The 22134-nt window shown below is 37.0% G+C and overlaps 1 protein-coding gene across 7 annotated transcripts in view; it reads left to right on the top strand.

Moving 5' to 3' along the window:
* The window catches only part of LRBA (LPS responsive beige-like anchor protein), a 558473-nt gene that overhangs the window by 155605 nt on the left and 380734 nt on the right, over positions 1-22134 (top strand). For 5 of the 7 annotated variants that reach the window (XM_048847357.2, XM_048847355.2, XM_075127733.1 and 2 more), the window contains exons 32-34: positions 574-652; positions 1227-1360; positions 4233-4294. In XM_048847357.2, the coding sequence (XP_048703314.2) occupies positions 574-652; positions 1227-1360; positions 4233-4294 (275 nt within the window). The remainder of the gene's footprint in view (positions 1-573; positions 653-1226; positions 1361-4232; positions 4295-22134) is intronic. The other 2 variants (XM_048847356.2, XM_048847351.2) reach the window with 1 other exon arrangement.

Below are 22134 nucleotides of genomic sequence, written 5' to 3'. Positions count from 1 at the left end.
TATGTATGTATGAAAATTAGGTAAGATACCAGGACTTAATGAAGCCTGCACTCTCAATAATACTTACAATTTTACTTTTTTCAAACTTTCACAAGCATTCATAGATTATAAGAGAAATGGTCACCTAGTTTTATCTCCTGTGTAACCTGGCCATAAGAATCCCCTAAATTAATTCATGTTTGAACTATAGAATTATTAAAAAATGATTGTTGAAACACACCTATGAAGTAGGAATGTATGTTGGTGGTATTCCTTTTTTACAGACCAAAAAACAAAGATGCAAAGAGGTGAAGGGATTTGCCCAAAGAGGGCCAGTTTTAGGGGAAGGTGAGCAGGGCAGTTGTCATGGGTGTCAACTTCAGGGGTGTTTGTGCCCACATTGCTGTGTCATTCCTCCCCACAGCCCCTGCCGCCGCCTCCATAAAAAGCCTCGCCCACCTTGGCCCCAAGGTCACGCATGTTTGCAAGTAATTAGTATGCTAGGGTTCAAACTTGAGTGTTTGACTTCTTTTCCTGTGGTCTATCCTTCTTGCCCAGGCTTCCCATCTGATGAGTTCTCTCTTTCTTTCGTAGGCAGTGGATCATCTAATTCAAAATTGCCACCTGTGCCTACGGTTTCTTCTGTTCCAGAGGATTCTGCTTCAAATATGAGGTAACTACTTTAATTGCATGTTTAGATCAGTGGTCTCCAAACTGGGGTGCGCGGCAGCAGTAGCGCCGCCGGATGGTACTCCGCCGTTTTTTTTTTCGGCGACAGCTCTGCACGTCCACGGCTGGTGTTCCCGTCCGGCGGAACTGCTTCCATTGGCGGTGTGCCTTCGGCAGGTCTTCTGGTCTTCTTCCGTTGGTGGTGCCCCTGTGGCAGGTCACCCTGGGGATGCGCGAGCCAAAAAGTTTGGAGACCACTCGTTTTTTGATGATGTAATTTATTGGCATGTTCCTATAAACTATTTATTAAGACATGGTTAATAATTTAAGGCCTGGTTCAGTGAACTTGGGAACTGTTGAACTTGGGAATCTTTCCACTGATTTCAATGGGTGCTGGATCATGTCCTTAAACTGAATATATTAAAAAGTAATTTTGTGAAAGGGCATTGGTTGGGAGCTGATTCCTGTTAATAAATTTTGTATCGTGTCAAATTTGATAATCATGTCAAAAATAATTCTTCTTCCTATGAAAATTTGACTTCTTGTTCTCTCATTAATCTTACATATCTTCTAATTAGTATTACAGAGAGGCTTGAACATGCTTTGGAAAAGGCTGCCCCTCTTCTGAGAGAGATTTTTGTGGATTTTGCTCCCTTTCTTTCTCGCACTCTTTTGGGTAGCCATGGGCAGGAGCTGCTGATAGAAGGTACAAGTAAGTTTCCATTTTTAATTTTTTTCGCCGAACGTGAAGGCTCTAAAGAAAACTCTACATAAACTAATTTAAACTGTTAAAATAACCTAATTTTACAAACTAAAACTCTTTACAATTCAAAACTTAATTGGAAACTGTAGCTACATGCAATTCTTGCCTATTTATATATAGGTCTTATTTTATTTGTATTTCAGCTAGGTGGAAATATTTAAGCAATATTCAGACTGCTATAGGGTGTGCCTGCTCTGAAATGCTCCCCCTGCTGAGTTAGTGTGGTGGCGCATGTACTCCCTGCCCCAGTTTTCCTTCTCAGGAAGCCAGTATCTCCACTTTAGGCACTCTTGAGATTGCTTGACTAAATAATACCCTCTTTGAAGCTGGTTTATTATAAAACCCCATACAAAAGGGGCCATAACAAAAAAGTCCCAAATACTCACAAGTTATCTCCTGCTTTCAGGGTTCCCCTGAAGTATATTCTTTGAACTCTATTCCCATTCCCCCCAGGGTTATCTCTGAATGTGTGTCTTCTCCTTTGGGCAGGAGCCAGCTCTTCTACTGGAGCTGGGTTGCAACTCAGCCCACTGTAGGGCCTTAGCAAGCTTCTTGCACTGTTGGCCCCACTTAGTCCTCAGGCTTCTCCTCCTCAGGTTTGACAGGCTTCTCCTTCTATTGTCTATCCTGCTGTGTGTGGTGATGTAGCATTTATGCTGGTCCCCTTCTTCCAGCTCGTCCCCGAGTTGGTTCGGTGAGAGGGAAGCCTTGCTTTACCCTCTCTGCAGAGGTGCTCTCTTACTCCCACTTACCCTTCCTGCCCTCCATATTGCCCTGGAAATCCCAAAAAGTTTTCACCCTCCAGCCCACCATGTTCTCCTGCACTGCATGCTCACCTGCTTTTCACAGTGCCCCTCTCTCTGCCTCCTGACAAGATAGGGTTTGCTGTCTTCAGGGTTATCTTGACTTCACAACTGTTAGGAATAATGGGAGGGGTAGCAATTTTGATGAATCTGCTGGAAGTGAATTAGCTGTGGCTCTCTTCTTCCTGGAGACAGAGGGTCTATGGCTGTTGGAATTTAGATAAGAAGGAATGGGTCACAGAGGCAGGGTGTCTGGGGTCTCTGGCAGAAACATGGTGGTAGCAGACCGTGCTTTCGTACCCACTGGGTCAAGTGCCTTCAGTGCTTGTCTGAATAGAGGTACACAGAACATGCTATTAAGGATTGTTTCAGGGAAGAGTTGGTACCCACAGTGCTTCAGGGACACCATAATGGGGCAAAGATTACACCATCTTTACTAAGGGCTGCCTAGATTTATAGGAAAATAGCAGCCACATTGATTTAGAGCAGCCTAAGGCCTCAGTTGTATTGGGAACATTAGATCCCTGTAGTCACTTTGAAAAAGGGCACTTCTTGAGCTTCTTCGAAGATTTTGTGCCTGATTCTGATGATAAACTTTCAGTTCTGAAGTATAACAGCAAAAAAATGATCCTTAATCTCAAATATCTTCTTAAGAACTACCTATTGTACCAGATCTAGATAATTTACCCCCTACCAGTTTTTGTTGTGTTTGTATATAGATATAGACAGACAGATATGGCTACCACAAATTAATTTCAAACATTTCCTATTGAGCCTTATTACACAAAACAGAGCTACAGGTTGGACCTCTCTAGTCCAGCACTCTCTGGTCCGGCAACATCCGTGGTCCAGCATGATTTTATTTTATGTTTTTTATGCTTTATCTACTTATTTCCTTGTGCCAATACAATAAAATTGTGTAACAACACTAACAGTTTATTATGAAGAGAGCCGGTAAGCTTTGGCTAGGCGGTGTTGCAAGCGTTGTTCAATTTATTGAAATTCACTCGTGTCAGCGAGATAAAAATAAACAGAGACCCACTCACTACATATTGACCTCCCATGGTTTGGCAAATTTTCTGGTTCGGCACTGGTCAGGTCCCGAGGGTGTCGGACTAGAGAGGTTCAACCTGTACTAAATAGCATTTGTCCTTCACGTTTTCTAACATTGAAATTTCATACTGAAAAAACATCTACAAGTGGAGAAATATATGCCCCATTTTAAGCCCAGTTTAGAACGTACCCTTAACTATGGGATTGCAACCAATGCCTCCATAATACCCAAAAGCATAATAAAAGAGAACATTTTCTATAATAGATGAAAGCAAAAGTTGAAAAGCAACTTTGATGTTCCGTAGACAAGCCAAAATGAAATGTGAATTGTAAATAATAATAATAATCAAATTAGTTTATAAACAAGATATATATATAATAGGTAACTGTTTGCACTTCTGCTAAGGTTTAGTGTGGGGTCATGGGTCAAAGTACTAATAAGAGTGTTTGGGATGTCTGCTGCCATGAAACAAAATGGAAACTTGATTGATAGCTAGGGGGTTGAAGGGAGAAAGTGCAATGGAGAAAGCAAAGGTCATAGAGCCATTTCCTTTCTCTGCATAGATAATGACCAATCCTCCCCAAAATAGTAAAGCGTAGATACTATGGATCAATATACCATGTGCTATGCACGCTTATGCTAGTATTTTGAAACACAAATATATATGCAATTGCAGTTAAATAAATCTGAGGTAGCATTTTATGGCATAAGTTAATTTTTCAAAACAGTAATTGAATTATGATCTCCAATTTAAGCATATGAATTATAAGCTAATATAGTTTGGAGCGAATATACATTTAAATGTAAGTGTAAAAATTCAGTTTTAATTGATTGCAAAGATGCTGTTTAAGACATAGTTACTTTTATATATTAAAACAAATGTACTAGATGTTTAATAAGTTTAATACCCAATACCACATAAATACAAACCTAAGTATAATTAAATCCCTTTTTCTTTTTGTAGGTCTGGTCTGCATGAAATCTAGTAGTTCAGTGGTGGAGTTGGTCATGTTACTTTGCTCTCAGGTGAGTTTTAATTGATAGTAGTAGTAGTAATACTGTAGAAAAGTTGTGTGGCTGAAATTGCTGCCTTTGATAAATAGCTGAAGTTACGGTAAACATGCTTACAATTAGAATATATTTTTAACTGTAGTCCAGAAGGGCTACATCCTGGACACTTTGATTGCCAATGGATTATGACATTATACTAATTATGACATTTAAGGTGAGTGAAGACACTGAGGTTTTTGTGTCACATTAAAAATGTCGAGCGTTTACATAACCTCAGTCTTGAAGTCTAATTCCTTGCTGCTCTTTTCATAAGAGAAAATAAAGTATTAAGATTAGGGAAACAGATTGATTTCTGCACCTTGTATAGTGGCACTTGAAATCCTCTGGGATAAGTGAGCTTTTTTTCTTTTGTGTAGAGGTTATAAAATGAGTGATAAATAATTTTGAAATCCTTGTTGTTAATTGTTTTTGGCAAGTACTTTTGAATCTGAGGAAAGAAAATATATGAAAGTGGCTGTGATGGTCAACACTTTGAGATTTTCTACATTCCTGAAGACAAAATCACCTTAGATGCTCTAAAAATCTCTTTGGGTAGTCTTGATAAGAACCTGGATAACCTTCTTACAGTTGTAGTTAAAGAATGATATGCACTTCATCAAATGGATGTACTTTTGGTGTCCTCTTGCTTTCTCTGTTGTAATTAAATAGAAGAATGTTTTTATTGAACTTTTCTTTTGGGTGCTTTAAAAATGATACCTGGTAGTAAATTCCCCTACTTAAAACTTTAAAATAGCCTTTTTTAATGGGAAGGGTATTGGTCTGGAGGTCAAGGGTTCTGACCCATTTAAAAACCTTTGACCTTCATTTATAACCCTTATGGTTTACTTGCCTGATGAATAAGGATAATGCAAAATTAATGTTTCTTCACATCGATTTATTCGTTTTAGTGCCTATATTGCCAAATTTATTTAGACTGTGCTGATGGACATTTCATGAATACAAATGAAAGAATCATAGTAAGGTGTGAAAAATCAATAGTCTCCATTGTCAATAAAGTGCAATAAGAACAATTACTTCTGGAGATTACACCTAATGGATTTTACAATGAACTAGTGAAGAGTAGTTATGTTTCTAGTGGGCTTATTATTCACGGATGTAATCAGAATTTTTTTTACATAATTTCCCGATCTTCTGCAGAAAATATCAAGGGTGTATATTTGTTTTTTGGAAGTTTTACTTAATATCTTTCATGGAACTTTGGGAACTTGGAAATAATTGCTCATCATAAATATTGCTATTATTTTCTGAAAGTGTACCTAGCCACTCTACAGTCTTAGAATACAAATTTACTGTTGATTATTTAAAAAAATAAATAGATGTTACTTGGAAACCTATATAAAACTTGTTATACTCTTCTATTTTTCTTTTAGAAAACTAGTGATTTGAGATTCTAAAAACATTTCTTTTTAAGATGGTCTGGTTAGCCTGTTACATTGTAATTGCCATTTATTTTTTTTGTAAGGTAATCTCTTTCTTTTTAAAAAACACATTGAAAATTGCAGAGGACAGTACTGTCCTCTGTACAGTATGTCTCATACTTGGTTGTTGGAAGTTGAAAGTATAAGGAATAAATGACCCACTCTAATGCACCTATTTGTCATACATGTCACAGTGCTATTTAATGCTAATCTAATCAAATGGAGGATATGGTGATTGCTTAGTAGCATTAGTAGCGAAGGATGAGCGTGTTTTGAGTAAGAGTTGAAATAAACCAATAAAGTCACACCTAACTCTTAAAAGTTACATAGCAGTTGTAATATTTGGCAGAATATGAAAAATGATGCGAGAAATGAAGCCAAAATTAGCTCCAGATGTGTACAGATAGTTCTGGGGGTGATAATTACATTTTTCACTTTGAATTTTCCTAATTCAAAGAGGTCAGCATGGCAATCACAAAAGTGATTTATTTTGTTAAAAAGTGAACTGTCTTTTGCTGCATGAGAGATATGAAATTGAATTTCAACTAGACATTTTACAGATACCGGGAGGAGATGGGGTTGAGTTTGATTGATATATATTTATATATATTTTGGCCCAAGATAGGGTGGGAAGTGAAGTGGTATCCTCTTGCTAAAATTATAATTAATTTTTAAGAGGAGATGGAGAGGATGGAGTGCCAAAGATCGAAAGATCAGGTCAAAAACTAGTTTTTAATCACATAAATAATGCAATAGTTACAAATTAAGCATGTACAATTTTGATTTAAAACTTCAAAAATTTGTCAGACATTTTATGAAAGTGGAGGGCTGTTCTGATTGATGTCTTCAGTGTTTTGTACCTAATCTCTTTCCCAATACTTGCCCTATTAAAGTATTACGCCAATAGCAATTACATACCGATACCTTAAACAAAAACAAAAATTCAATGTATAAGACTGGGACATTTCTTCTTTTCCAAGAAGCACACAATACAGTAATAAAATCATACGTTGTTGCAGCAAAAAAGGTTTGAGATTTTATTATTGTTTATCCAGGAAAATGGAGAAAATCAACCATTTCCTAGGTAAAGTAATTTTTAAAGAGTAACTACAACATCTGTTGAAAAGAAATCTTTCTACGTAGTTCAAGTTTTTCAAGTCCGCTTATTTAGACATCCCCCTTGCATTTACGTGTAAAAATTTTGTTGTTGTGCTCCTTATTTAAATTTACTCATCTCCCCTGGTTTATGAAAATATTAAATAATTGAATGTTGTACAGTACCCAAACTTCTTATTTAAAACCCAGATTGATGTACCAGAGTAAGGATTATTCTCCATACAATTATCAAAAAGTAGTTTTTTGACTGACACGCTAAATTTGAGACTTTGTGTGTGTGTACTTACATTTATATAAATCTATCAAAACAAAAAGGAATCCTTCATTTACTATTACTGCAAAGTGTTTCTGCTTATTTGACATTAATATCATTTTTGAAAGAATTGACGTTGCACCAAGGCCACTTTATAAAAGCGTTGTGTTGCTCATCCTAATTCAGTCTGACATACATTCCAATAACACTACCTCCCTTCTAGGGTTTAAAGCTAAATTTATGGCTGAGCATTGTGAAGTGCATCATTTAAAAATGGTTTCAACCCAAAACATCTAATAAATAAATAATGTGTATGGCTACTCAGTAGTAGACTTTCCAGACTAGAAATCATTCCATCGGATACTCAACAGTCCACTATCGGAGAGGGCTGTCAGATAAATCTTATAGTAGCTGCATTCATGTCCTGTAAATCACATGTTATTGTCTGAGCCTTCTGCCAGGTCATCTATTCTTTTCCCATTTATCAGAAATGCATAGAGTACGCTGAAACTACAAGCACCATGTAGTCTAGCCCGCCATCCTGTCTGAGTAATTAAACCAGCAAAAAGAGTGAAGTCCTAAGATAGTCTGATATTCCTTTTAAATGGATGACGTCAGAATGTATTAGGAGCCTGTGTATGCTATTTTGGGACAAAGTTCCTTCATGTTAAAGGTCTGACATAATCATCATTGAATAAACATTTTCCCCTAAAATTGCTCTGGATGTATCACTAAACCCTTGAAGGGGTCCACATGAATGTGTGTGTGTGTATATATACACAAGTAAATATGTGTGCCACAACTCTTCTGTCAGATCCAGTAATGGAGTTGTTTCCTTGAAATATTATATTGATCCGGAAAAACTCCAGTCTTTAATAAAGCTGTCTAAAATATTTCTCCTTTTGTCTCTATATGTTTATAAGCTTTCTCCTTAGCTACTGTGGCAGTCGGGTGAGAAGTATACAGTAATCTGGGGTAAAGCAGAGAATTAGATAGAATATGTTCTATTAATTTTCTGATGCTTCTAAAATGGTAGGTTGTTACTCTCTGCAATATTTAAAAAATCTAAAAGTATTCTTTTTGCAGCAAATCAGCCAAATTGTCACAGGATATACACAAAAAAAGTAATTAGCCTCTGTCTGACAGGTTCATCATTGTCTTAGAAGCTTTGTTGTAGTGGATCTAATTTCCCTTGATTTAACTATAGAATTAGTCTATTCTGACAGACTCAAATGCGGATATTGCATCACTTACCAGAACTGGCCACGAAAACTACACAAAGCCCCTTCAAATGACTGCAACTCCCATTTAGGAAGAAGACAAAAAAAGTTATAGTATGGTTCATTGTTAATGATTAAATTCTCTAGGTGCTTACTTGTTCCTCTTCCCTCTTGTAACTCTAAGAGTAAAAGACACATTCTGAGGTATTTTTAAAATAAGACCAATATTTTAAAACATTAACTCTATCTTGGTATTTTCTTTTTCAGAAAATTAACATAGTTTTCCTTTGCCTCAATATAATCACATACTGTATCCATTAGATTTTTAGTAAAACATGGATAAAATGCATGTTTCATATGGTAGGTGCGGGAGGGAAATTAACATATCCCATGTTCCTTCAAGTTGTCTTATGGACCAGATTTCAGAATGGGGCTATAGCTGAGAAGGAAAATGCACTAAATGTCACACACTTTTGACTTATGATACATTTTTAATTTGGTGGTAGTGAGTGAGCTCAGAGCACATATGTTAATGTGCATTGTGCATGGAGCAAACCAAAAATAAAATAGAAACCTTAGAAGCATCTAAAGCATCAAATACTTATATTCAAAAGGTGAAGCTTACCATCTGTGGAGGTTAGAATCCAGGTGTCCATCTATTTCCATGATCGTGTTATCTTACCATATAATTAAATTCCCATAATCATTTAAGGTTACTTAAGGGGGAAACCTTCAAAAGCAAGGGAATGTCTTTCTTTAACTTAACCCATACATCATTTAGTCACCACTTTTCACTGACAGACTCCAATGCCTTATAAATAAGTCCTGCATAGCTCCAACATGTACAGTAACACAATAATAACACAATATTTCTTAATATCTATAATCCCAGTATTCCTTAATATCTCTAATTATGCACTAGTGAGCAGTCTGACATGGTGTTTTCCCATGTGGAGGTATGTGATTAGAGTTAGTTTTGTATTATAATTTGACATACACCCCTTCCCCACACACACTGGAAATTACCTGATACTAAAGTCTTGTTGCATTTTCAGCTTCTTCTGGATATCCTGTGTCTCAGGCCTTTTCTTTCAGAGGCAAATTTTGCAACAGTGATCCACTTTGATTTCTACAGTGTCCTTTACATTAGACTAAATCCTCAAATTACTTGGAAACGTCAGCTGGTGCAGAATGTGGCTTCTTGCTGGTTGGTTGAATGGTGTTTCTTGCAGACAACACACATGCTCTGTGATCTGCACTGTTTCTAATTTACTGTCAAGTGAAATGTAATGTGATGACTAACTATAATGATAACTATAAAGTTTTAGTTGAATTGGGTCTAGGTTATCTCAAAAGCCACTTGTTTGTGTTCCCTTAGCAGTTGAGATCACCAGAAGCGCCCAAGCTAGCAGCTCTCTGGATTAGATATGAAAGGATTAGATGCAGAGCAACGTCTGTGTATGTCTTGCGGGTGGTTTTGGATGTTGCTCCAATTTTTTTTTTTAAATTGATGTTAGATGGGCATATTTTAATCAAGATATTTTCCGTGTAATTCCTTTGTGTCTGAATATTCAAAAAGTTCAAAATGAGTTTGAAAATGAGCATCACAGTGCACAAGTCTTGTGGCTGAGGACAGATTTTGTAGGATATTTGCTGTGAAAGACGTAGAAAGTTATTTCAATGCATATCCTAATTATCCTTTAAAACAATTACCTTTGAAACTGTGTTAGTAGCTTATTTTTGTTAAAGCTTGCAGTCCGAAAAGTGTAATCTTGGCTACATTAACATTTCAAATTTCCAAGCTCCTTATATATCTAAAAATTCGAGTAATTAGAGGTTTTACCATTTAAATTGTGGTGATCATCTGCCAACAGAATCTTTGCTTTCATCAGATATAGCTGTTTTGTAGCAGAAAAAGGAAAACTTCTCTAATAAATTGCTTTGTTAATCAAATGGACAGAAGACAAACACAGCTTTATTGGACAAAAGGAGGAAAGTTTGAGAGTTTAAGGGACAAATCAACAGACAAGTGTATCCTTAAGTCTGGATCTGAATTCTATCAGAAGTAGTGTTGGAGAACTCATGCTTACAGATGTTTCCTACACTGTTCACTTTCTTTTTAGATTATACATATTGAGGCTTCAAGATTTTGTGTCATACCACGAGATTATATTGAGATAAAAAAGCACTTTATGATTTACAAATTTCCCAGAGTTCTATATCTGTATATAGTTTTGTACTCTTGTAGAGTTTATTTTAAAAATAATTTGAGTTAGCTGTTTGTATAGCTGAGGGAAGAAGGCAACCTATTCTGCTGCTGTTCAAGATACCCAGATGCTTAAGTCACCTCAGGCCTCATTTATACCAACTAAGGATGGGCATGTTAGAGGTATTATGTATGCTTTTTTAAAACAGTGGATGGGGACACTATTACTGAGTGCTATGCATCTAGTCACAGAAGTGGTATTAGTAAAGAATTAACTAAAGCCAATGTAAATCATAGTGTGTGAAATGCAGGGTAGAATATGTGTTCCATTAGATGCTAGAAAATAATTCAACTGGGAAATGCAATTTGGAGATTAATGCACATCTGACTAATATTATTTGAAATGAAGGCTTCTGTGATGCTGCTTTCTGATCTATATGATGCTCGCCATTTTCTTAAATTCTGAGCTCTTCATGGCATGGACAGAATCTTACTATATTTCGGGAAATTGCTTAGTGTAGAACACACCATAGTCACAGCAATAAGATGGAATTCTGATAAGTCACTCCAGGGTGGGTGCCAGCCACTGCAGGCAACTTTACCGGGGCTCCCTCTGCCAGGGGAACTATTATATGGTTATCTGGTAGTAGAAAAAAGTTTTGTTCCCTTGTACTCTTTCTCTGCTCAGCACTGGAAGATCATGCTGTGGTATTTGTTCTTCATGGTGAGTTTTCCGTGTAGGGTCTGCTGTTGCCTGAGACCTGGGAGGCAGCTGGTGTGGAGAAATTAACATTGAGGTTGAAGATCAAAACTGATTCTTTTTCAAAGAAAGTTTTAAAATCTCCTGCAGTTTTGAAGAGGTTAAGCTGTTTTGAGTTGCAAATGCAGTGACATGAATGAATTGCACTTAAACCCAGTCATTGAGAAGCTAGGACTGTATGTGGGTTAGAAACTGTCCTGATTGATATCTCCTCCTAGCTAAGGAAGAGGCTCAAGTGTCCATGCTAATTCTTTAGATCACTTTGATTTAATAATTTTATTAAGACGATGATAAAAAAAAAATGGTACAGAGTTTAAGCGTAGAAGTTTCTGGTTATCAGGGAATAAGGTACAGATTATCAAGGGGTGCGAAGTTTGGTTTAGGATCAGATGGCATAAGGAATACATAATCTGCAATATCCCCGATTGGGGGTAAAAGCTTAACGGGTCAAAGTACAGACATTGAGATATGGGGGTATGTTGTTCATATAATGGCTATGTTCAGGTGTAGAGTATAATGAGTAGATACGATGATGAGGATAGGTTTACCCTCATTTGATGAGATTTAATGTTCAGTGAGTTTATGGTTCCAGTTCATATGGTCCAATGGAAAAAGTCTCTCGGTCCCTTTCTCATAGTTGATGCACAATGTCGTTCCGGCTCCTGGTACTGTCAGTGGCCAGTGATGTGTTTGATGTAGATGTCCCTGGACCATCGGATGGTGGTGAGACCATGAGGCGCCGCATGAACCGTGCTTAGCATCGACCAATCCCACAGGTCCGCAGCACACGTTCGTTGCAGGGGTCCCAAGCACCCAGGGCTCTGACAATCAGGGCATCCATCTGCATCCCATAGCCCTTCGCTCTCAGGGTGTCAGCCAGGGGGGCGTATTTTTCCAGTTTACGAGCTTGGGCTTTGCGGAAGGCTGGGGTCCTGTCCTCAAAGGAGACCGTGACGTCGACGAGGATGATCTTTTTCTGGGCCTCATCGGTGACTACCACGTCAGGTCGCAACTGGCTGTCAGTACCGGGGATGACAGGGTGTTTTGAATACATCTGCATTCTCTAGCAGAAGGGGAAGGAATCACCCTTGAGCAACTTCTTTTTTTGAGAGAAAGGTTTTAGGGGATAATTCTGGACAATTGCTCTTCCATCCTGTGGGTTCTTTCGTTGTCACCCATCTTACTCAACAAATATGTTTAACAGCTGGCAGTTACACATGGAGTGTGGAGTCTGTAGGACGCTGACAATACACTGTTCTCTGTCTCACTTGATTCAACTATGTCAGTTACCCAGTGTCTGTCTGAGAGTAGAGCTTGGTTAATAGTTAGCTGTCTGAAGCTCTGTTCTTTGAAAACCAATAGAATCTCTCTGAGTTGTTTCCCATACCTCAGTCTTGGATTGTGGCTTCCATTTGTAATGTCTTCTACCAGATGCTCTGTTAGCCTTAGCCATGGCTAAGGCTATGTCTTCACTATGGACTTTGTGTTGGCATAACTGTGCCTGCATAGCCCCCTAGTGTAGACATAGCCTACAGTGACAAAAGGAGATTTTCTGTTCGTATAGGAAAAGCATCTACCCGAATGACATACTGTATCTATACTCAGAATTTTATCGGCATGGCTATCTGTCTATGATGTGTTTTTTTCCACACCTCTAACTGATGTTGCTAAGTTGATATAACTTTTAAGTGTAAACCAGGCCTGAGTTTATTTTCTTGTCTGTGACTAAGAAGAGATGTAGACCTTGCTACAGCAAGTCATTCATCTGTCACTAGAGCAGGGAGAATTACTGCAGGTTTTGGTTTGTTTGCTGACGGCTTTAAAATGTGAAAAAAGAAAAGAAAATTGGTTTGGATCAGACTGAATCCAAACTTTTTTGGAAATGTTGAATCAAAAAAATAGAGAAAAGTTGATTGTTGGTCAGCCCCACCCCAACCTTTAGAGCACCTGGCCAGGGACCTAGCTTCAAATCCTCCTGTTCCACAGTGGGGGAGTCTAATCTGGGTTTCTCACATCCCAGTTGAATGCCCAAACCACTGAGCTAAGGAATATAAAGGGAACAAGATGCTACCAGCACCAGCCATTCGGTGAAGCATCTGCTTGTGAATGTAGGCCAAAAATTTTATGGGGGCTGAAATTATTTGTCAAATTCTTGTCAAATTCACTAACAAATTCATGTCAAACAAAATTGCATTTTTTCAGTGAATAAACTATTTGAAAAATTTCACCCATTTCTGTCACCTCAAAACTACATTACTGTAATGCATTCTAAGACCACTTGGAAACCAAAGCTAGTGTAAAATGTGTTTTGCCTGCTTTTTGGATGGAGTTTCACTTCTGAATTGGTTTCGTTCTGGTTCTCTCAACGTTTTTGGCCCAGTTACCTGAAAAACCACCTTTCTCATGGTGATATACTTCTGCAGTTGGGCTCAGTGGAGATGCTTGAAATAGAGTTGCCCTTCCCAGTTTAAATGAAGGGGTTTCTATCAGGGCATTTTCCATGGAGGGCCCTCAGCTGTAGAACAGTTAGGCTCTCTCTCGCTTTGGTCTGACCAGAGCCAGGATCTGTTCACTTTCTAGTCACTCTCTTTTTTCAGGAGCTTGCGGAGTGGGTGGTTTGAGGAAAATATGGAGGAGTTTACTATCAGTGTGGCCATCAAACAATGCACTTAAAACATTATAGTTTTTCAACATTTTAGCTCCCTTATATTCAACTCTATTTAGTGTATAAAGGTATATAGGCACCTAATATGGATGGACATAACTTGTAGCTCATGCACTGGATGTGCAGTCACCTTTTCAGTAGAAGTTTAGCAAACACAGTTTTGACTTTCTATGTAGAGCCTGTGGCATTTTGGTCAGAAATCAATGAAGGCATATAGTTTAACCCTTGCTATTACACAAGCTGTGGAAATAGGTTAAAATGTGCTGAGGTTGATCTGCCAATACTTCATGAATGGTAATTGCCTAGTTCTTGACTTAGTGATGCATTGACTATGTGGCAGTAACATTATGCCTGGTAGTGACCGCTGCAGTGAAAGTTGAATGAATGTTGTCATTCTACCATTCTGTTTGTTGTTGATTATATCTTTCCATAACTATTATCTGTCGGGTGAAATTTTCCAGGCTTACTCTCTCCCCAAATGGGGAATGTATACGAATTAAAGTTTTAAGATGAACAAAAACTGTGTTAGAATATGAAAATGAAGGAAAAATATTTGTAATATTTTTCATACCTTTTGTTGCTTAAATGACTTTAGGGTAAAAAGTTTAAATTTGACAAGGAAATAGTCCTCAGTGAGGAGAGAACTGGCTTACTAATGAAAACTCGTTGAAATTTGACCTAGTTATGATGTACCAAAAATCACACTGTGCATTTTGCATTGAGGTGGTGGCGGGTGATTGTGCTCAGCTAAGGAAGGCCACTCTGGGTACAGTTATAAACTGAAAAAATAGAGCAGGTGTGCAGTGGAAGAGGCAGAGTTCCGTGCTTTATTTGCTATCTATCTTTTTTAAGGTAAAAGCCATACAGCTTCAAATGTTAACAGTAAAGAGCCTCTCTCATGTGGGCTTCCTAAAATGTGCAGGAGAGGGGGCTCAGTCATGATGTTCTGATAAGGTGAATAGTGGGATAGGGCATTTCAGATTTTAAGCAAATCATTCCACAATGGAATTTTTTTCATCATTCAGTAACTTACGAAACTACTTTTAAAAATTCAATAAGAATACCTGAAAAATCTACCATAAATTACATATAAGCATTCAGTCTTTAATGCAATATACTAGCATACATATTTCTCCAACTGTAGCCATGTATATGTATTTGACATATCTATTAGTATTGTATATATGAAATGTATTTACTAAACCATTCTTTGCAGCGTGGGACAGAATAACTGTGATGGTAATGAGGAAAACTTGCTGGCGCACACAGGTCACCTTAGTTAATTTTGTGGTCTGCTTACATGAATTGTACATTAGGAAAACTGCTGCTGGCTGAAAAGTAATTAACGGCACAGTTTTATTAAAAAAAAAAAAACAACCATATTACAAGGAGATACATTTTTAGATATAATTGTATTTTATTTTTCAGGTCATACATGATTATGTAGTTAAACTGTATCTAAAATGGAGATACACCTGAAGCTGTGGCAAATGCAATTTTAACCAGCATGCACAGTAATGCCAGTGCTCCACTTTTGTTTTGGAATGAGTTTTTATATTTGAAGCTTTGTTTCTGCAAAAGAGACTGTATGCTTTAAGGATTGAATAGTGCTTTTGAATTATGGATTATATATCTAGAATGTCTCAAGTACAGTACCAAAAAAAAAATCCCCTGCTTGAAATAATTTGTCATACAAATTAGAGATGGATGAGACTTTTATGAGGTCACCTTACCAAAGCACACTTGTTCCCTACAGTACATTTTTGAGTGAGCATAGTGAGTATGATTTGAGTTTTTATTTAGTTATGATCCTTATTAAATACAGTTTACTTATTTCAGTTTTAGGCTTTCTAGGTATGGTAGGTTCGTTTAAGAGAGAAGAAAAGTATTATTAATTGAAAATCACATGAATAGAGTCAGAAATCCAAAAGCTTGTTTAGGTTTTGACTTACCTTAAAATGTCTATTCAACTTGAAATTATAGCCCATAAAATGTAAAATTGTGCTGCTCTGTACATATGATTCATGAATCAATATATTTTTATATGTTTAAGGAGGAAAGTAGACTCTTATATAAATGAGAAGCTTGGGGAAAAACAGCTTAATTTGAAATGAAAGTACATTGCTGCAGATGTTCAGAACTAGGGGATCATAATTTAGCTATAGAAGCAAGACTTCTCTGAAGTAAAAGGCATCCCGTTGCTTCACCAGCACACTAGGACTTAAAAAAACACCACCATTTAAGGTGAATTTTGTGCAGTGAGAGCACACCCTGTGGCTTGGCAGTCTAGTCAGAAGGATGATATCATGCTGGCTTTCTAACTAGAACTTTGAACAATATTCTCATGGGTGGTAAATGTAAAACAAAGTAATATCAACTGGCACTTAATTCTGTGAGCTCCCTGCTGATTGGGCTATGCAGTGAAATGGAACTCTTCCTGAGAGGAAGTCAGCCTATAAGTGTGGAGACCTCTGAAAATAAAGTGTGCTTTAATTTGACACCCTGCTGTTTTACAGCTACTCTGTTAAATTTGAGACTATGGAGAAAGAGAGAGGGTAGTGAAGGGACAAATCCAAGATTATGAAAAGTCCAGAGTATGGAAACACTTGTCTCTGGTTTTACACTGATTAAAAGAGCAATTTTTCTTGCATGTTATCTGACCACATTAATTCTTGATGTTTTCAATACAGTTGTTAAAAAAAAATTCAAGATTGGATGGAAAATGGTCTCCAACCTGAATGTTATGCTAGAAAAAGCACTGGTCTAGTGGTTAAACCAGACTTGCTGTTTAACTCTTGGTCATGCCACTCAAACCCTCTGTACCTCAGTTTTCATATCTGTGAAATCGGGATACCATCTAACCCACCCAAGGAATGTGTGTGAGGTTAATTAATCTTCATAAAATGCTTTGAGATCCTTCAAGAAAGCAGCATAATCTTATATTTCACAAATGGTGCTGCCACAAGTAGGAAACTGGGGTGCATCTGTGTCACATATTAGATCCCCACTGTTCATAAAAATGATACAAAATTAGGGAGGGGGAAATCAGTTTTACTTCCTCCAGGGCCCTTTGTTTTTATGTAGGGAATTGCTTATATTTTTCTCCTCGTATGTAAGGGACATGTTTGTTTTCTTAAACTCTGTACCAGATAAGTCTAGGAGAGACTTGCTTGGCTTGCTAGTGCAGCCCAGCATGATTATTTATCATGTTTACTGTGGCAGTGTGTAGAAGCTAACCGAGAATGGGGCTCTGTTGTGCTAGGAAACATACAAACATGGAATAAGAGACAGTTGTTGCATGGAAGAGCTTAGTATAAATAGATAAGACAGACAAAGGATAGGGGAAAGGAATAGAACACACAGGCAGAATCCACAGTGTGATGGTGGCAAATCTCATGTTAATTGTACAACTTTTTCTTGTTTGGTTGTGTTGTTTAAATTCCTTTATTGCAGTTCTGTAGATTGAAAGACAAAAGAAAGAGGGAGGGCTGGAGACAGTGAGGGTAGTGATCCAGGGAAGGGTTGCATACCGGTAAGTCCTAAAGAGCTATTCATTCAAATGTATGGGTAGTACTGATACCTGGTGACAGATATGAATGTGTTCCAGCGAGTCTTGTGCATGTTTTTTTTATGAATTTGTTGATAAGGATTTATATCAAGACAAAAATTTGAGGGGTAGGGAAGGGGTAATAAGGAAGAACTTTTATGATTTTTAAGCTATTCACCAGTTACTGTCTTGAATTCTGCCTTACTTAGTTAAACCTTATTTAACATTGGGCAGGACAATTGCTGCTGCTCTGTTGTCTCTGGAAGTTGTTCTGGGTGATATCAGTCTGTCACCACCAATGCAACTGTACAGCTATAAGTGTGTTATGGTTTGCCAAGCCTTGTAATTAATAATCTGCCATTTGCAAGGAAGACTGGACTAATGTTACAAAATCTCAAAAATTAAAATTGGCTGCCCAGCAAATGAACACTGAGATCAACAAGCAGAAATTGTTTTAACATAATTTAGCCAGCCCTGGATTTGCTTCCATTTCTAAAAAAATAAAAATTGTACATTTACTATGTTTCACCCACAACTTCTTTCTATAGAACCTTTTCTTTTTTCTTTCCTGGGATGTTCACTCAATCTGTCCTTTTTCCTCATTGGTTTTCCTAACTACTTTTCCTGCCCTAATTTTTTCCTTTAATTACGTTGCACCTTTATCTAGCGTAGAACTGTTTGACACCTGGAGTCCTGCACTGATATTGAGGATTACAACAAGGTTTAGCTAATATCCTAGCTATTCTTCTTCTCATGCTCCTGCCTCCTCTCTCAGCATTAACAATAGCCAGTGAAGAAAGAACCTGGGGAGGAAACTCTGCAGTAGGGAAGCTTTGCTGCTAGTTGAACTCAATCCTGACCCCCTGATGACATTGCCTGAGGAGTCATGGCAACAGCTAACTAGAGAGAAAGGGAGAAAGACCAGGTAGCTTGCCCACTGCCTCTTCCCTCACAGGCAATGGATCTAAAACCAGTGATCCATGGATTCAGTTTTATTCAAATCTATAGTCTGTTGCTGGCTCTGGACGGCAGAGGGATTGTTCTGTGCTAAATACTAGTCTGTCACTTCTCAATGTGGTCTTATTTTTATGGATGTAATGACACTTCTCAAGTAATGATTTAGAGTAATGTATATAAGTTAAACTACAAACGCCTTTTGTATAAATATTTCAACTTTTAAAATCAGATTTTAAAATTGCTGTAATATAGAGGATTTTATCAGAGAGTTCTGGTGACACAGACCTGGAGCTATAGTGATTGTCACCAGACCCTGCTGAATGAGCAGTAGCCTTGTATTACATGGTTGCCTTTTTTGGTAATTTTATACGAACATTCTGGTGGTAAAAGTTAATTCATTTCCTATTCCAAGATCTCTTCTTAGAAATATTTTGCACCACCACAGATTACACTGGCTCAACCTATTGTAAGATCTTGTGGAGGTATGAAATTAATGTCACCACTGTGTGTGTGTGTAAATATTTAACGTAGTAAGTGTCTGTCAGGTCAAATTTGTGCAGAGCAAGGAAAAAGTCAATTACCTGTTACTCTTTAAAATTCTTATAGTATAACTGATGTGTATTGTTTTGCAGGATGAAATTGTACTTAGTATTTCACTGAATAATCTAGTACTTCAGTAAGCAGGTTAACACACTTTTAAATGCATGAAGTTTGTTTTCAGAATCTATAAAAGCTTATGAGTTGAACTCTAATTTTAGGTATTGAAATTAAATTCTCATTATAAGGTAATCTTAGGCATTTACCACATAACATAATGCCAGTTTGTAGGAAGCACTGTTCACAATGGAATACCCCAAATGGTTAAACAGCAGGGGAGTCTTCTGCTTTTAGTTAAAAACTGCTGTTTCTGTATGGCTTATTTACTACTTGTTTAATTCTTAATGTAGTGTGCTGTGGAATTGAGCATGCAAAAGTCAGCAGAAAGAGTTCTGTTTTCTGTGTCTAAGGCTATTACTTGCTGTACAATAATAAAGGCACTATTTTATTGGGTTAGTTGTAATTAACTTCAGCACTAGGCATTGATATAAATCATTCTTAATCTGTTTTCTTTACATTTTCATTCTCTTTAACTGGTTTAACATAGTTGCTTTCTGTCGTCTTTTTACATAAGGACTGGGGTTGTAATTGCTTTTTTGAATTAGGCTGTCAGAAGCTAATGTGCATGTTGATCCAGGAATTGATTAAGGATCACTAATGAATTTCATATAACACTTTTAAAAGATTTGTTACTATGTAATAAATATTCTGTAGTAGTGATCTGTTTTTACCTTTTTAGAATTCAATACATACAGTGTTATCAGGGTATACAGCTGGCAAAATATTTCAGTACACGAAACATTGATTCCATAGCATGATTTAAAATGTTAAAAAATACCTTTCTAATGTAAATAAAATATATCTACTTGTCAAAAATGCACAGAAAATGAGATGGGACAAGGATAGCTGCTTTCTTAAGATAAACTGTGTTCCAACTCTTCCACAAGTGTTTCATTATGGTTTTAACATTTTTTTCCCTCCTCTTTTCTGTGTCCTTTGCTCAGTGTTAATGTGATACTCATCGGGCCAAATACAGTTTTTAAAACTGATGTGTTGATATATTTTTGGACACATCCTTGACATTTCCAACTACTCATATTGCTATTGGTTTAAAAATCAGCAGAATTGAGAAGAATGTTAGTCAAGTCAGTTCTCAGTACCTTAATTTTTTTTCCAGTTCTTGCATTTTTCAGGGAAGTATGCGCGCGCACACGCACGCAAACACACACACACACACACACGTACGTCTTTGGATGTTATTATTTCAAATGTACTTAATGGAATCAAGTGAATTTCATACCAAATCCAAATATTTTAAAAATTCTGATTTCATCTATATGTTTTACATAATTTTGTACCCAGTGACATATTCCCTTTTCTGCCACCTTATTAAAATTGCTTAATACAAAAGCTTTAGTTGTACACTGTCACTAGCTGCTTTGCTTTTTGTTAAAAAAAAAAAAAAAGGAATTTTTAATGGAATGCAAGCAATAAATACTTTTTATTGTATCTGAGTGCATTTGATAGTTTTAAAGTCTTTTATAAAAATAATTAGCTCTTTTATATAGTTCTAATGGCAGCCCTGCAAGTTTCCCCTGGAGCAGTCTCTAATGAACAGGCCTTGCTTTTTCCAGTTGGGCTTTCAGATTCCCTAAAGACTTGACTTCAGACCTTGGAGGGCAACAGCTGCCATTTCTCTTGAAGACTGGAGTTGCCAAACAGACGGACTATGTACTAATAGGACACATTTGTAGAGCTTCATTACGTGGACCCTTGATAGAGGCTTAATGATGATCATCTGTTGAGAGCTTGTAGCTGGGTAGGGTTAGAGCAACTTTTATCACCCTTGTTGAAATCAAATCCTCTTTACTGATTAGTGAGAGAACTTGACTCGGCTAGATTGACGCGAAGTTAAGGCTGACATAAAGGGGCCATTGTTTAGTATGGAATAATATCATAATGAGTAAATCTTTAAATTAAAAAAAAACTATTGACATTTTTTGGTCAAATTTCTTTTAACAATTCATCAACTTTCTACATGCTTGGAACAGCAGTAAATATTTCTTGCAAGGTACTTTGTATTGTGTAATTGTCAAAATTCAGATCTAGTTCTATGTTGTCTAATTCCTTTTTTGATAGTTTGTCAATACTAGACATTTTTCTTATCATATATCTATGATCTATCTATATCTATGCATGATCTACACAGTCAGTGAATCTGAAGATTTATTTCTTCAGTACTTTTGTTTTGAAAGACATCACATACTTCTGTAGCTTTGCAGTTCTTTTATAGTGCTTAACATCTACTTACACCAGTACATACGTTTACTTTTAGTGCGGAAAGTCTAAATAGGGTTTCCCTCTTCAGCTTTATTTGGCTTAAATCAGGATGAAATCCTGGTCTCAAATCTCAATGACTTCATTGAGGCCAGGATTTCACCCTTGGTGGAGTTGCAGCTACATGTGTCAAAACAATTTGCTGTACTTGGACTGTACATAGGTTTGTGTTGGTTGACAATTGTTCAGTTTACTATATAGTTTTCTCTTATACGCTATGAAGAATCAGCTAAGATAGTCTGCTACTTTTCACTCTATGTTCTTTATTGCCAAGTTTACCAAAGCTTGTAGTGGATGTAGTGCTGAGAGAGTGCTGACATCAAGTGCAAACACTGTTGAAAAGTTCTTGATAGTTTACTTTAGGCACTTAAAGATTACTGTATCTCTCCATGAGCAAGTTTTTTGTGCAGATCTGACCTTTAGTCTAGTGTATAATATGTATCTTAGCCATATGTTAACACATTTTCTCACCCTGTTCCTTGGTGGTTCATTCACATTTGTCAGGGTTGAAGTCATCCTTCTCACTTTTTTCGTTATTGAAATAAATGATTAAAACTTCCCATAAGTTATACAGCAAAGGATGAAGTATCTACTGATTTGCCACCTTTTTTTCTCACTTCTGGATTTAAATTTCAAACACACTGGAAAATGCTTTAAAAATACGAATATGGAGCAGTGGAGATATTCATATAACTTAAAACTGATGGGGGAGGGGAGGA

Source organism: Caretta caretta, chromosome 4, assembly GCF_965140235.1.
Source record: "Caretta caretta isolate rCarCar2 chromosome 4, rCarCar1.hap1, whole genome shotgun sequence".
Classification (NCBI taxonomy): Eukaryota; Metazoa; Chordata; order Testudines; family Cheloniidae; genus Caretta; species Caretta caretta.
Note: the sequence above shows the minus strand (reverse complement) of the source record. Positions and strands in the feature narration are given on the sequence as shown.